This window comes from Miniopterus schreibersii (assembly GCF_964146895.1).
Source record: "Miniopterus schreibersii genome assembly, chromosome: 4".
NCBI classification, from domain to species: Eukaryota; Metazoa; Chordata; class Mammalia; order Chiroptera; family Miniopteridae; genus Miniopterus; species Miniopterus schreibersii.
The window spans coordinates 68,539,699-68,556,299 of record NC_138105.1 but is presented as its reverse complement, the minus strand read 5'-3'; the positions used below and the strand labels follow the sequence as shown (position 1 = coordinate 68,556,299).

The 16,601-nt window shown below is 42.2% G+C and overlaps 2 protein-coding genes and 1 pseudogene across 4 annotated transcripts in view; 1 reads left to right on the top strand and 2 right to left on the bottom strand.

The window, feature by feature from the left end:
* Positions 1-320: 320 nt before the first annotated feature.
* Positions 321-16,601, bottom strand: part of LOC308556697 (olfactory receptor 7G3-like) — a gene marked incomplete at both ends in the record, with an annotated part of 35,230 nt that continues 18,949 nt past the window's right edge. For both annotated transcript variants that reach the window (XM_081136147.1, XM_081136146.1), the window contains one exon: positions 321-1,179. In XM_081136147.1, coding sequence (XP_080992273.1) covers positions 321-1,179 — 859 coding nt within the window. The remainder of the gene's footprint in view (positions 1,180-16,601) is intronic.
* Positions 7,042-11,397, bottom strand: LOC308555606 (small ribosomal subunit protein uS5 pseudogene; annotated as a pseudogene). The gene is made up of 3 exons: positions 11,371-11,397; positions 8,188-9,032; positions 7,042-7,110 (listed from the first exon to the last, which is right to left on the bottom strand). The product of its transcript is annotated as a small ribosomal subunit protein uS5 pseudogene (transcript).
* Positions 9,956-16,547, top strand: LOC308556694 (olfactory receptor 7G3-like; the record flags this gene model as incomplete). The annotated part of the gene is made up of 2 exons (XM_081136143.1): positions 9,956-10,042; positions 15,596-16,547. The coding sequence occupies exon 2, from the start codon at positions 15,609-15,611 to the stop codon at positions 16,545-16,547; it is 939 nt and encodes a 312-aa protein (XP_080992269.1). The 5' UTR covers positions 9,956-10,042; positions 15,596-15,608.

The window sequence follows — 16,601 nt, the reverse complement described above, 5'->3', positions numbered from 1 at the left end:
ACAATTCGAGTGTAAGAGAAAAGTATCCCAGAAAGGGGACCAATACCCAAAAGGATAGTCACTAAATACATACAGAGTAATTAATATTACTCTGCCCATTTTGAAGATGTTGAACTGAACTCAGAGTTAATTAGTTGATAAATGACAAGTAGTAAAACACAGAACAGCAGGATTTAATACAAAACTATTTGACTAGGAAGTCCACGGTTAACCACTTTGCTAGGAGAACTGAATTATGGAAGAGTCATGATTTCTGGCATACCCAGTATTTTATTCCCTTTGACTCGTCTAGAAGCACACACCCAAGGCAGATGACAGAATCATGAAAAGGAACCTGTTCTAGAGATGAATTTCCTTAAAGCTCCCTGTATGTCTCTGTTCCTCAGGCTATAGATGAAGGGGTTCATCATGGGAGTGACCACTGTGTACATCACCGAGGCCACTGCCCTCCTCCTGGGGGAGAGAGAGGCTGCAGAACTAAGGTAGACTCCAACACAAGTCCCATAGAACAAGAGAACAACAGACAGGTGAGACCCACAGGTGGAAAAAGCTTTATACTTTCCACCAGCTGATGGGATTCTCAGGATGGAGGAGACAATTCGAGTGTAAGAGAAAATTATCCCAGAAAGGGGACCAATACCCAAAAGGATAGTCACTAAATACATCAGGATGTTGTTGATGAGGGTATCAGAACAGGCAAGTTTGAGGATCTGAGCGAGATCACAGAAAAAGTGCGGGATTTTCAAGTCTGTGCAGAAGGACAGATGCAGCACCATCAGGCTGTGGAGCAGGGCGTTCATAAGGCTAATGACCAGGGAGACAAGGACCAGCAGGCCGCAGAGGCCTGGGCTCATGACGGCCGCGTAGGTCAGAGGCTGGCAGATGGCCACATAGCGGTCATAAGCCATCGCGGTCAGGAGTAAATTGTCCATACACATAAAAAACATGAAAAAATATATCTGAGTGAGGCAGCCTGCGTAGGTGATGGCTTTGTTTTCTGTCTGGATGTTCACCAGCATCTTGGGGACTATAGTGGAGGTGAAGCAGATGTCCACCAAGGACAGGTTGGACAGGAAGAAGTACATGGGGGCGTGGAGGCGGGAGTCAGAGCCGACGGCCACAATGATGAGGAGGTTGCCAAGCACGGTGACCAGGTACAGGGACCCAGGAGCAGGAATTCTGCTACGCCTGTTTGGTTTTCTGATTCCATGTTGTTGACGAGTCTGCTGGAAAATAGAGAGGTGAGTTAGAATGAAACAGACACCACTTGTTTGACACAAGTCTTTTAGCTGTGCCTTAAATTCTAGTACTAGAATTTAAACAATTCTTCCCTTCAGGTTTCTCTACTCCTTCCTTCCTTCACCAAGACATTTTTGAGTGACTTGTATGCATCATATATTTTTCTAATGCTATAATTAAAAATGAAAACGAGTGCTGTTTTATGTTATTAAGGAGCTATCATGGCCACATGCCATTTTAAAATCTGGGATTAAATTCTAGTTCCTTCATACGGCATCAAACCTGGTTAGATGACTTCATTGTCTCAGAGAGCCTTACCACACACTCCACGCATACATTTAAAAAAACAAAACACCTGATTTTAGAGAGAGAGAGAGAGGAAATGAGAGAGAGAAGCCCTGACTTGTTGTTCCACTTATTTCTGCATTGATTGGTTGATTCTTGTATGTGCCCTGACTGGGGATGGAACCCACAACCTTGGCATATCGAGATGATGCTCTAACCAACTGAGCTACCTGGCCAGAGCCCCTCCAAACACTCTTGAGTACATTCAAACCCTGGCATCTTTGCGGAGAAATCTTCTCAAAGGTGCCAGTGAAGGTCCAGCACATCCCTGTGGATCACTTCAGTGGCACTCTACCCAATAAATGCCCAAGTCCTCACTCTGGCATTCAAGTTCCTCCATTATCTGACCCCTGTGATAACTACACAGGAGGTGATGTACTTCCAGCAATCACCACCCCATAAAACTAACGCTCCACCTCATGGCTGAGTCAAGAAATTTTCAAGAGTGAATAATTCCAAGAGCTGGTGTGCAAATGCCTGCACGGAACATTATGGATGAAAAGGTGTCATTTTCTGCTCTAATCAAAACTGAACTATTCATTTCAGGATGTGTGCTTCAGAAGGACACATATTCTTTTATTATTTTTATTTCTTTATTATTTTTTTTGGGGGGGGGCACATATTCTTCACAGAAGTGAAGGGAGGATGGTATGCATGGGGTCCTGAGGCAGGAAAGGAGATGAGTGAGCTTTTTTGCCTCTCCCCTCATACTGGATGGAGAGGGAGAGAGCTGCTGAACTAGCCAGAGCTAACATTCGGGTCACTTTACAGGATCACAGCTCACACAATAGTTTATGAGGGAGGAAAAACATAGCCTATTGCTGAGAGAGAGAAAAGAAGTTGAGCAAAGTTCATAGGGCCTCTCTGTCCCTCAAATAAATAAGACGCCTTGTGCATTAAACAAGAAAAGGTCTCACTGCAAGGGACATAGTGGGCACTTAAGAAATGTCAGCTATAATTGTTGCCATGGTTATTATTTTTATTAATAGTTGCTGCAGTAGGCTGTATCAAAATGCTGAGCTTGGTTTAGGGTCTTTCTTTCCCCTTCACTTTCCCTATACACAGGCTGTTATCTGTTTCAACAGACACTGCTCTGGAAACACGAATGGAGGTTATACATTTGGAAAATTTTAAACACCAAGAAAGAGACTTTAAAATTTTTCTGTGTTAGAATGCTAAAGAGTTTCTCAAAAAATTAAAATTGAATTACCATTTCCAGCAAGTCCACGCCTGGGTATCTGTCCAAAAGAAGGGAGAGCAGGGTCTCAGAGATCTTTATACACACACGTTCCCAGCAGTTATTCGTGATGGCTGAGAGATGGGAGCAACCCAAGGGCATATTGAAGATGAATGGGCAAGTACAATGTGAAATATACATACGATGGAATATTAAATGTTATGCAGCCTTAAAAAGGAAGGAAATTCTGCCCTGGCCTGAGAGCTCAAGGTTGGAGCGTCATCCACATGTGCCAGGGTTTTGGATTCGATCCCCAGTCAGGGCACATACAGGAAGCAACCAATGAATGCATAAGTAAGTGGAACAACTAATCAATGTTTCTCTCTCTCCCCCCTTCCTCCCTCTCTAAAATCAATCAATCCATCAATCCATTTTTTTTTTTTTTTTTTTAAACTTGGGGCAAAAAACACAGATTGCTGGGCCCATCCCCAGTTTCAGCACGTATAGAAATTGCATTTCCAAGAACTTCTCAGGTAATGCTGATTACTGCTGGCTGGGCAGGCTGCATAATTTTCAGGCTCCAGTGCAAAATAAAAATGGGGGGGCCCCTTGTTCAAAAATTTCAAGACAGTGACAACAGAGCTTAAACCAAGTGCAGGGTCCTCTGCAAGGGCTCTGGTGGCAAGCCCATGAATCCAGCTCTGGTTGCTGGCCTGGGGACAGTGTTCTGAGTACCATAGATTCAGATTTCCTACTTAATTACCCTGGGACTACCTCCAAGTGGGGATAATAATTATAATCAGTAAGTTGCCCCCGGCCCTCCAGAACTTACAAGGGATTTCTGGATCTCCAGATGACCCAACAGAATATCACTGAGGTGGAGTTTCTTCCAAGAATTCACGTGAATGTTGAGGACAAATTGGCCTTCGAGAATCTCAGGGAGACAAGACACATTCTTTAAAAAGAGACAAGGTATCTTGCTTCATGCCTGGCAGGGGTGATTGTGTTAATAGGGGACAGGTGTTCTTTTATAGTTTTGTTCTCACCCTAGGGGCCTCATCTCCAAAGCTCCTCATTAGCCAAATTGCTCTCTCTTCATGCCAATCCTGCAGCAGAAGGAAGGGAACTGCTGGCTTGCTAATCACCTGCGAGAGGAGAAGCAGGTGCCCTTTGCTCTCTCCCGCCTCTGTTCTGCTCTAGAGTTAAAGCTCACAGCCTGGGGCTGACCAGGATGCCCAACGGCAAAGACAGTGCCCTTCACCAAGTACCACTCCCTTTTCCAGAGGCAGTTTCCCAGGCGTCGGTTATCCCTGACTGTCTTCATGGTTGTTGCCAATACTCTCATTGACTTGAAAGTTGACTCTGTTGGTTTACATTTTAATTCAGTCCAATCCTGAGCAAAGTTTGTGTGTGTGTGTGTGTGTGTGTGTGTGTGTGTGCTGTTGATATCCAGTTGACCCTTGAACAACACGGGGGTTAGGGTCCCTGATCCCCTACACAGTGGAAAAATCCACATATAACTTTTGACTCCCCCAAAACTTAACTACTGTTGACTGGAAGCCTTACCAGTAACATACAAGTTTATTAACACATATTTTGTATGCTACATGTATTATAAATTGTATTCTTACGATGAAGTAAGCTATAGAAAAGAAAATGTTATTAAGAAAATCATAAGGTGCCGGGGGGGGGGGAGTGGAGGAAGGTGTAGGGGGATAAATGATGATGGGCAGAGACTTGACTTGGGGCGGTGAACACACAATACAGTGTACAGATGATGTGTTGTAAAATTGTGTATCTGAAACCTGTATAATTTTGTTAACCAGTGTCACCCCAATACATTCAATAAAAAGGAAAAAAAGGAAGCCATAAGGAAAACACAATTACATATATTTATGTATTTATTTTTAAAAATTGGGTATAAGTGGAACCGCACAATTCAAATCTATGTTGTTCAAGGGTCAACTCTATTTTTAAATACACATTAAAATATGGAGTATTTAAAATACTCTCTGCATCCCATTTTGAAAATACTAATGACTGCATTGCTACGGCTTCTAGATTTTTGCTTCAGGTGCACCTGCCAGGTAGCCTCCTCTGACACTCACCCTAGGGGAGGGTTCTTGGTTTGGGGCTTTCTCATGGGTGCTCTAGTCACTGATGGCCCTCCCCTACGGCTATACTGAGGTCCAGGACTTTGGCAATTATCTGATGAAAGGGCACTTCACCCTCTAAACTACAACTCCAAGAGAGCAAGGACTTAGTTTTTGCTCACCATGGCTTAACACAGTGTCAAACCCAAATAGGAGCTGATTAAATATTACTGGTATGAATCAATAAATTGTTTCAACCTCTGAGTTAGGTGCTATTATTATACCCATGATGGAGATGAAGAAACCGATGACTAGAGGCAATGGTTTAGTGGGAAGTCAGTAAAAGTTATGATTTGTAGCACTGACCTCTTTCTGTGGTGTAAATTCTTTCACACAGTCCATTTCAAGCTACCAATGGGCAGTCACTGAAGGCAGAGTTGGGGAGAGGTTGCAAGATCAGCTCTGCAGAACAGACTTCAGTTTACCACCTAAAGGAATTCTGTATTCTTCAAACTCCCCAAGCTGAGCCATGCCTTAAGGCCTTTGTACCAGCATTTCTCTCTTGAAGCTTCTCCCTAATCTTCCCATAGTTGGCTCTACGGGAAGTAATTCAGGTCATCAAATTTAACAAAACAAAGAAAACCACCACTTCAGACACTAGTAAAGAAAGACTTTACTAAGGGGGACTGTTGCAATGGGAAGATGTGCGAAGTGTAGGCCAGAACAGGGAAGGGCAAAGCTTAAATATTCAGAGGCAGATGGCTGGAGAAAGAGGAAGTGGAGTGCTAAAAACTGTTACATTGGCGGTTGTGTGCATTGAAACTTAACAAACTGTGCTAAATATTGCAATAACAGGAAAGATAAAGCCAGAAACATTTGTTCTGAGGCACATGGGGGAGGGGGAGATCTGGGCCTGAGCAAACAGGTTACTGTGCTGGAAGATCACATAGAATTCGGGGCCTTGCTGTCTTAGTCAACCAGCCTGAGTTCCTTTAAGCACTAAATTTCATCGCCCTTGTCCAGTTCTCAGCTGGAATGAGAACTGAAAGAATGACAGGGTTCGACTGCCCCCAATCATTCATTATGCCATCGCCATTTACTTTTCTTCCAGCATTTGCCATCTGTTCAAGCTTTCTTACTTATTTGAATGTTCTATATACATAGCATATTTTTTCTTTTACATGTGTTTCTTCAAAATATGTTTTTATTGATTTTAGAGAGAGAGGAAAGGAGAGGGAGAGGGAGAGAGAAACATCGATGTGAGAGAGAAACATTGATCAGCTGCCTCCCTTACCTACTCCGACCTGGGATCGAATTGGAGAACTTTCAGTGCGAGGGACAATGCCCAACCAGCTGAGCCACACCAGCAAGGTATTTAGAATAGTGCATGGTATACAGTAGGTACTCAATAAATATTTATTTATTCAATGAATGAAAAATAATTACCCTGCAAAAAGATGTAACGTTTAGACTTTCATAGGCAGTGAATGACCCATTGAAATTTCTAAATACCTGTATCTTTCTGGATATTTAGGAAATATCAAATAAGTAGAATTTGGATTAACAGGGCATATTCTTTAATTTGTCAATAATCCTGTATAAAGTTCACTGCATAAATCTAATCAAGGAAATAGGGTTTGCCTTTTAATCTTTAGTTCTTTCCTTATGTCACTAGATAAAAGTCAGTGACCTTGCACATTTCCCCAGACAAAAAGCACCCTGTAGCTGAGAAGTGTGTAAACATCAACCCAGCCAACACTTACCTCTCTGAACTATGGATTTCTGTGCGTTTGGTGAGTAATAAATAGAACGTGTGGCAGGTTTCCCAATGTCCTTCGCTTTGTAAAAGAGTTTTTAACCTGCAGAAAATTTGCTCTTGACTGTGGGCATTGTCAATACAAGAAACATTTAAAGCTATAAAGAATTTTTATGAGTTTATTTGAGGCAAAATATTGACAATTGCTGGGAAGCAAAATCTTAATGGATTGAGAAAATGTTCTAGAAAATGACTGTTTTGAATTTTATTTTATATATTATAATCAAAAGAGAAGACATAAATGGGTTATATGAACTCCATTGGTGATAGATTAGGGAGGCAGGAGAGAGCAAAGCAGGGAAACCTCTGGGACTGGATAAAAAGTAAACTGATAGACACATACTTCTTTTCCATAGGTGGGTGCAGGATAGTTAACAGTCAACGATTAACTCAATAACAACGAGGGGGTTTGTGGTCTCCGCTCTGGTGTGATACTTGTGCTTTGAGGGATCCAGAAAAAGGAAATTACATTCCAAAGGTATGTTATTGTAGATGCAAAAAACAATAGGTAGGCTCAATTAATGTGAAAATTGACCTTTTTCAGGGAATATTCTAGCCTAGGACATGACTATCCACCATAAACTGCTTTTAGTTAAAAAGTTTTAATTTCAGATCAGCCTTTGTGGTTATTTTAGGTCCCTTGAGTTTGTAAGGCCACCATGCAGACCTTCCCTGAGCTTGTCCTGTTAGCATGTGGCCCATTTTCTCCCACAGCATCAGGTTGGGCTTTGAAGTATCTTGCGAAATAAAAATTTTCAGTTATTCATGTTGGGCAAGTTTTGTTCATGGGGTATCAGGATGGGCAATTTATTACCTTTTAATCATGACTTCTATCAAGGTCAGCTTTGTTCTTTTCAAGTGAGCTCCCCTAAAATTACAACCCCCATGCTTGAATGTCAAGAGATTCTTTAAAAAAGTGATATGAACTTCATTTAAATGTTACCCCAAATTAAAGTTAAATTGACCCTATGAAATGAGTTTTGACCTAGTGTTGTGTTAATGAAATAAATATTTACTTCCTCCTAAACCAGATAAAACATAATGGGGGCAAATTAGGTATCCACTTTGGCTTTATAATACATATAGTTTTAAAATATGTTTTTTAGTGATGTTTTTAGAGAGAGAGGAAGGGAGAGGGGGAGGGAGCGAAACATCAATCAGTTGCCACCTGCACATCCCCTCTTGGGGACTGAGCCCGCAACCCGGGCATGTGCCCTGACTGGGAACCAAGCTGGCAAGTCTCGGTGCACCGGGCGACATCGACCAATGAGCCGCACAGGCCAGGGCTCCACTTTGGTTTTACATCCAGGGGATTTGGTTACAAAAGAGTATTCTCTTACAGAATTCAAAGCCTCATTTACCTAAATAGAATTCACCTTAGTTAAAAACTCACAAATAAGGTTCATTGTTTGTTTATTTATTTTTATTTACATATTTTTAATTCTCACCCGAGGATGTTTTTTCCCGTTGCTTTTCAGAGAGAGTGGAAGGGAGAGAGAGACATCAGTGTGACAGACACATCGATTGGCTGCCGTCTCTGCAAGATGGTCAGTGAAATCTGACGGGGAGCCTTGGTGCCAACAGTCTCTTTCCAGAGATCTGGGTGAGACAGCTGTGCGCCTCAGGGATGGCTCAAAGGTGGCCTTGGCGAAGTTGCCCAGGGTGGCAGTGCAGCCGCTGGCCGAGGTCTAGCGGTCATCCATACTGGCCATCAGCAGCAGCTTCTTGAGCACAGGGGCTGAGACGATGCCAGTGCCCCTGGGGACCGGGATGAGGCCACCAGCACAGAGCCACAGCGGCCAGTCACCTTGCAAGGCACGGTGTGGGGCTTGCCAAGCGCATCCCCCCAGTAGCCTCGCAGCACAGGGACAACAGAGATGGCCGGGAGGCTGGCGCCACGGATGGCAGTGGCTACCTCCTTTGAGCACCCAACACCCAGGCCAGCAGGTCCAACTGCAGTCCCCGGTGGCGACAAATGCCTTGAACCGGGCCCTCTGTCCAGCGCGTGTCTGCTTTTGCTCGGGCATAATCTTCAAAACCTCGTCCTTGAGGGCTGCCCCCGGGAAAAAGTCACGGGTCTCAGATTCCCCGGTGGGCAAGGAGGAGAGAGAGGCCTCCTCCAGGGCCTTGATCTTCATGTCCTGGCCAGGCGGCCCAGCCTGGGGACAGGGATCCACTCCATGTCCTCAGCCTTGTGTCCTCAAGATCCTCGGCCCCGGCCCGGGATGCGGCTGCCAACCCCTCGGTGGAAGCCACTGCGGCCTCTGGTCCCAGGGCCTCCAATCCCAGGGCCTCCAGTCCCAGAGCCTCCGATCCCAGGGCCTCCGGTCCCAGGGCACAGGCGCCCTCCGCTGATTAGTGTCTCCTCGGAAAAGAAACATGCGGTACCACTTTTGATTTTGAATTGTTTGATTTTTAAAAACTTTTATTGAACTACTCTTACACTTACAGAAGAATTGAAATAATGATACCCAGAGTTCCTGTATGTTCCTCAGTTTCCCAATGTTAACGCAGCCCACTGGCCAATGGATTCCTGTGCAGAGAGTGCTTTCTGGTGATCCCTTAAGAGTGTTGGTTTTGGTGTCTATTTTCCAGGCAACCTCTGAAAGCCCGGCCAAGTAACTAGCAAGCTTGTTTCTTTGCCACCCCTTTCCTACACTGGTACCAGCCGCGTTCATGAAGGGACTTGAATTAAGAAAAGAGAACATTTTCTTCGAGTGACTCTGTGGAGATGATCCCATGATACACTCTGGGCACCTCCGAGACTCTCTGCCCGTGGGGACACACACCCTGGTTCTCTAATCCTTTCATGATAATCCCAGAGGAAGCTGGGAATTGGTCTAAGGAGAAGCCCACCGGTTCCCTGAAGGTCAGGCCCAAGAATTCAAGCATGAGGTTCCTGGAGGTAAGAGGAAACATGTGGGGAGAGAGTGGATATATACCTGTCTCTCAGGGTCAGGAAGTCAGGCATCCAGGAGTTCTCGCCTCTGAGCTGTGCTCCTGAAGGATATGGACTGCCTTGGGGGAGAAATGACAGCGCACATGACTAACGAGGAGCTTTGGGAGTTGAGCCCCCAAGGCCGCAGAGACTGCAAATCACCTACCTGTGACCGCTCTACTCAGCAGCCTAGTTCAGATCAAAAACCGGCACACCCGAGTCTCCTGAGGTGATCCTTCTTTCTCAGAAGCCCAGTTACCTTAGTTGGTCCACCTGCCCTTCCTGCGGACAGATTTCCCATCTCCACACCTGAGTTTCCACAGGAAAGGAGAATTACTCGTTGCTGGCTCCAAGGTAATCTGAGGTGCCCAGTGAGACACTGGGAGGGACTGGACAGCTGTTTTCAACCAGCCTAGCAGGAGGACATCCACGAGGTAAGAGAAAGTGCAGTAGGATTAAGTTATAAGTGAAATTTGCCCGGCCGGGAGTGGCTCAGCGGTTGAGCGTTGACCGAGGATCCAGGAGATCGGGGTTCGATTCCTGGTCAGGGCACATGCCCCGGTTGCGGGCTCGATCCCCAGTCGGGGGCGTGCAGGAGGCAGCGATCAATGACTCTCTCATCATTGATGTTTCTCTCTCCCTCTCCCCTCCTTTCTCTGAAATCGGTAAAGATACACTTAAAAAATAAATACATAAATGAGCTTACTTTTAAAAAACGTTATAAGTGAAATTTGAAACTAATTTTTGACCCTCTTCTTCATATATTTACTTCCTCTCTGTCATCTAATTTTCAGTCAGCTTTCATCCTTTCTGGCTCCTATGCTGTCTTCTAAATTCCAGGGACTCTTTCCCCACCCAAGCATGAATTAGCCCCTTGGAAGCCAAGCAGATATCCTAAAATTCTCTGGTTTCCCTTGTTTATTTGGTCTTGAGTGGGGCAGGGGTGGGGTGAGTTTGGCTTCTCATTTTTTCCATATCTGCTTCAGATTTCATTCTTAGAGAACTCAAATCTCACCCCTGTCTCTTTACTGTGTGGACTCTGGGATTGCAGATTGAGATTCACTTGTCTAAATTTCCAGTCTTTCTTTGAAGGCTCCCTAAACGAAATGCTAGTTTAAATATTTTAAATAAATATTTTAAACTATCAGAACAGCACAAGTGAATAGTAAAATAAACAGCCATGCAACCACTTTCTAGAATCAATGCAGAAATTTTGTCATGTTAACTTTAGGCACCTTTTTTAAAATAATAAAGTGTTACACATACATATCAAGTCTTCTTTATTTTCTTTTATTATTTTTGAACTGGGTTTTAGACATCCAACATCTACACAGAAAGGCCTTTCTTTGCCTTTCTGTGTAGACTAAAGGCCTTTCTTTGCCTTCATACAGGGTTAACTGTATGGAAAAGTCCTCTTTATTATTGTTTACTCCCCTCCTTCCCTCCCACTGTGTGGAATTGGGTGGTATTTGTCATGCTTACTCTAACACTATTATTCCATGTGATTTGTGTCTCTATAAATACTTCTCTACTATGGAAAAAAATTATAACGAACCCAAATGTCCATTGATGTGAGAATGTATGTTAAAATTAATGAACCAGACCTCCTTGTATCAATCTTGATAAATAAAGGAACCACAATGTTAAGCCAAAAACAAAGTTGCTGAGTTAAATATGGACTATGATACCAGGAGTAACAAATATGAACACATAATCTATAATGTCCCATAAACAGGATGTATATGGACACATCATTACTCACGGGAAACCCTTCAGGGGAATAATACATGACGTTCAGTGTCCTGGGGAGCAAAGGTTAATATTGAGATTGTGCAGGGACATGCTAGGGCTTCAAGGGAATCTACATTGTTTTTAAGAAACTGAAGCAAGTATGGCATATATTTGAATTTGTATTTGATCATGTTGGCTGGTGGGCTTAAGCCCTTCACTGTGACTCTGTACTTTTCAGGATGATTGAAATACAACATTATAAAACTTTATGAAAATAAACAATAGTTAAGTATTTTATGAGATATTTATATTTACGTAAACGTCAACATTCTATAGCTATTATTGTATAAATCGCTTTTCTCTTTTAATAATTTCTTCAGTTTAATTTTATATATCTAGAATGAATACAAATATTTTTATTTTGAATATTTAAAAAATTAATATGATGAGCAATTTAAACATTAAGTATGATGAAATAGTGTTAAAGTAGTATGAAATGGTATTAAAATAACATGCCATAACTTGTGTATCTATTCTCACACATGTTTATATAGGTTGTTTTCTCTCTCTGCTCTATTACACTATGAGGGCGTCCAGTGGGAACTGAGCACATTCCTCCTTTCTCAGCAGAGACGTTATTCTTGGGGTGTCCTCCCTTTACCCTCCTTCTCTGTTCACCCTGTCTTACCCTCTCTTCTAGGCATCAGGACTTGTCCACAGCTAACGCCAAAAATGATAGGAAAAATCAGGGCAGGGCCCCATATGGTGAACTGTGCTCGGTGCTTTCCATTTGTTCATTTCCCATCCCTGCAATGCCCCTGTACATTTCTTATAGTGGTTCTCATCATAGAAATGAGAAGACTGAATCTGCTCAGATAGGCTCAGAGACCTTCCCATGTCGCAGGTCCATGATTCATGATTGAACCAAGGAGTGTCTGAGTTCAGGTCCTACCCCTAAAGGTTGATGTCCTTGTGGTCACTTGTCTTTCTCCAGGAAAAGTCAGCTCTGCTCAGGGCTTCGATTTGTGAAACAAAGAGCTTGGATTAAGTGGCTCACCACACCATTCAGCTCTACACATGCTGTGCTTCTGTAATATATTTATAATATATTTGGCCGAGACACCATTACAGCAATTTCTTTAACTCAGTCCATGAGAACATAGGTAGATGCAGTTACACTGCCAGCACGTGCCAATCTTTCATTGCTTCTCTCTGAGTGTTAAAACACAAAATTCAACTGAGTAAATTTGAAGATCTGATTGTCTTTATTAAGCAATTCATTAATTGGGCAGCATTCTGTTTAACAACCAGAAGGGCGCACTCCAAGGAGTTCTACAAAAAAGGGAAAGTTTTATATTGTGAAATGGAATAATTTTAGTTAACATCCATCGCTACACATAATTACAATTTCCCCCCCCCGTTATGAGAACTATTAAGATAATGTTTTCTTTCCTATATTATCTATAATACAAATGACAAACATGGGTTAAGATGAAAAAAGAGGGAGTGACCTATGCTCCTGGATGAAAAAAAGATTAACTTCCATTTCACAAACTGCAGTAAGAAAGGGAAACTGATGGGAAAGACATTGATGGTAAGATTTCTATGAAGGGAGTAAAGAAAAGGGCAAATGAATCTATCTAGGCTATTAAGCTATGCACAGAGATTAATTGTAATAATTCTCATAAAGATTTAAATCCTTCCTTCCTCCCTCCCTCCCTTCCTCCTTTCTTTCCCTTATAGTTATGTGTTCAAAGACTATTAAGCAGAAAAGCTCATGTGTGTTTATTTTAGAAATTACCAGTGAGGAAGAGGTAAGGAATTTCCAAAACCAAGTTCATATTTTTTCTCTCAGACATAAAGATAGGCACAAAGTACTGAAGTTTTACTACTTGAATATACTGTGGCAAACACTATTATTGTAAACCCCACCATTACCCTGAAAGTGAAATTATTCAGCTGTATTTGGTGTTTCCCTTCTATCTCTTCACCAGCCTTTCTGGGGACCTGTTAAGCAGCCTGGATATCAGGATTAACTAATTAAGAGATGCTTTCTCTCTAGGACTCTGAGGGTGACACAAGGACTATTTTATTTTATTTTATTTTATTTTATTTTTTATTTTATTTTATTTATTATTATTTTATTTTATTTTATTTTATTTTATTTTATTTATTTTATTTTATTTTATTTTATTTTATTTTATTTTATTTTATTTTATTTTATTTTATTTGCTAAGGACTCCTTATATATCATTCTCTCTCTCACTGTTCTGTTATGGAAAACAGCTTCACCCTAGCTTCAGAGAGGGACATTTTAGCCTTCAAATAATGAAGAGAAATCTGCTTTCCTAGCATATTTCTCTCCCTTCCTCCTTCTCTCTCTCTCTGTCTCTCTCTGCCTCCCTCCCCCTCCCCTCCTTTACGGAAAATATCAAAGAATTTGTGGACATGTTGTATCCTCCATTGTCATGACTAAAAAGGTCTCATGTTTCAAATGATACAACGACTAGACTGTGGAACCCCTATCAGCTTGGGTGCCTGCGAGACTCTGTGGAGCAGAGCCCTGTGCCCAGTGTCTGTTAAAATCAATTACATATGCACATACATCTGATGCAGGACAGATCCGTACAAGCTTCCATTTGAACAGGCAGCATTTTCTAATCTTGACCTCAGGTGTGACAGATGTGCCCTGTTTTGGTGGTGTCGGTCAATACACCCTAACTATGTGTGATCAGGGGAGAGTGGGAGACTGAAAACCAAGGAATGATTGGGATTTTATTTGCTAGGATGTCATCCAAGTTTTTAAAAGGGAAATGATAGAACCAGAGTGATTTCATAAGAGGTTGACTTATGGAATTGTTCAGGGCAGTACCACATCATGGTTAAGTATGCCAGCTCTGGAGGACCTTCCTGAAGTCAATTCTTAACTCTGCCACCCATTAGCTATATCTTTGTATACACCCACTAGCTGTATCTAAACATCCTTTTGCCCAGTTTCCTCAAATATAAATGGATGAGAGTGATACATAATCTTTAGATTTTATGAAAGAATTAAATGAACTAATGTTTAAAAATACTTATTTTCTGACTCTGCCTACTAAAATGGACTAAAAACAATGGCCAATCCAGTGGCACTGAGAACCCCTCAGCACCCAGATTGTGATCTCTAGATCCCGTTTATTACCTGAAAGAATCAGTGCTCCCTGGAAAAATGGCTGGTTCTTGGCCTGGGACTGAAAATGCATAAGATGGGCACAGAACATTTTTCATGCCAAATTTAAGGCAGATATGAGACTGCTAGGTTCATTTCAGAAGGACTCAGGAGGCAAGTTGAGGAGGCTTTCACTGACCAGCAATGGGATAATTCGAGAATCAATATGAATAATAATTGCAATGAATGAAAATATATCAAATGCACTTAGAATCCAGGAGTTCATGATGTTACAATATTCACCTCTGGATAATGCTGAAAACCAATTTATTATTTTAAAAGGTAATGAATTAAGGTATACTCTGCTTTTGTAAAAAAATAGGAACTCTATCTCAGGATGACCACCTATTTGAACAGAGAAAGTTCCTCTTTAATGGAAGTATTTCAGCCAATAAATGAACAAAAAATTAGGATATCAGTATTTTGTAACACCTGATGAATTAATGGATCCAGGCAATAATTACTACAAGAAACAAGACAAGCAGACAGTATGTGCTGCCTCATGAAAATACTTAAGGATTTTGCCAAAAATTGAACCTAAATCTAATCAAGCTTCTGGACTAGATGGAGGCAGGCAGACTTTTTCAGTAAAGAAACAGGTAGTAAAATATATATATATATTTTGGGCTATATGGCTTCTGCCACAAGTATTCAACTCGTGTTGCAGCAGGTAAGCTGCTATGGACAATGCGTAAACAAATGGCTGTGTTCCAGTAAACTCTTATTTACAAAAATGAGCAGTAGGCAGGATTTTGCCCAAACTGTATTCTAGACTACAGCCTCCATAATATTATTCTAGAATTATTATTTGCTTGAAGGGGGAGCTCAATGTTTCATTCCTATTTTCTTCTCACCGAGTACCCCTACTTGACAAAGAATAGATGGAAAATAAAACCTTGGTACAGAGGCTGGTGTGGAAAGAGGAAGAAAGGAGAGAAGAAAACAAGAGAAAAGATCTGTAATTGATTTGGTTTCAAAATATAGACAAGTTTAAGAAAGTTTCTCTTAAGTTGTGTTTTCTTGTCACTTCCATCTTTTCTATCAGGACCATCAGCAACATGAAATCAGGAAACCTCTCTGATGCTGCAGAATTCCTCCTCCTGGGACTGTCGGATGATCCAGAGCTGCAGCCCCTCCTGTTCTGCCTGTTCCTGTCCCTGTACCTGGTCACTGTGCTTGGCAACCTGCTCATCATTGTGGCCATTATCTCTGACTCCCGCCTCCACACACCCATGTACTTCTTCCTCTCCAACCTGTCCTTGGTGGACATCTGCTTCACCACCACCACGATCCCGAAGATGCTGGTGAACATCCAGACGCAGAGCAAAGCCATCAGTTACACAGGCTGCCTCACCCAAGTCTGCTTTGTCCTGACTTTTGCTGGATTGGAAAATGGAATTCTGATAATGATGGCCTATGATCGATTTGTGGCCATCTGCCACCCACTGAGATACAACGTCATCATGAACCCCAGACTCTGTGGGCTGCTGGTCCTGCTGGCCTTCCTTGTTAGTGTTCTGGATGCCCTGCTCCACACTCTGATGGCACTGCGGCTGTCCTTCTGCACGGACCTGAGAATCCTGCACTTTTTCTGTGAATTAGCTCATATTCTGAAGCTCGCCTGTTCTAATATCTTCATCAATAACGTCCTTGTGTACTTTGTGACCAGCCTCTTGGGTGTTGTTCCTCTCTCTGGGATAATTTTCTCTTATACTCGAATTGTCTCCTCCATCCTGAAAATCCCAACAGCTGGTGGAAAGTATAAGGCATTTTCCACTTGTGGGTCACACTTAATAGTTGTTTCCTTGTTCTATGGGACAGGTTTTGGGGTATACCTTAGTTCTGCAGCTACACACTCTTCCAGGAAGAGTGCAATAGTGTCAGTGATATATACAGTGGTCACACCTATGATGAACCCATTTATCTACAGTCTGAGGAACAAGGACATGATAGGGGCTTTGAGTAAGCTCATCTCTAGAATATCATCTTTTCATTGATATGTCAGCTGCTTTGGGTTACACCGCTGGAATATGATGGAGTGAAATGAATTT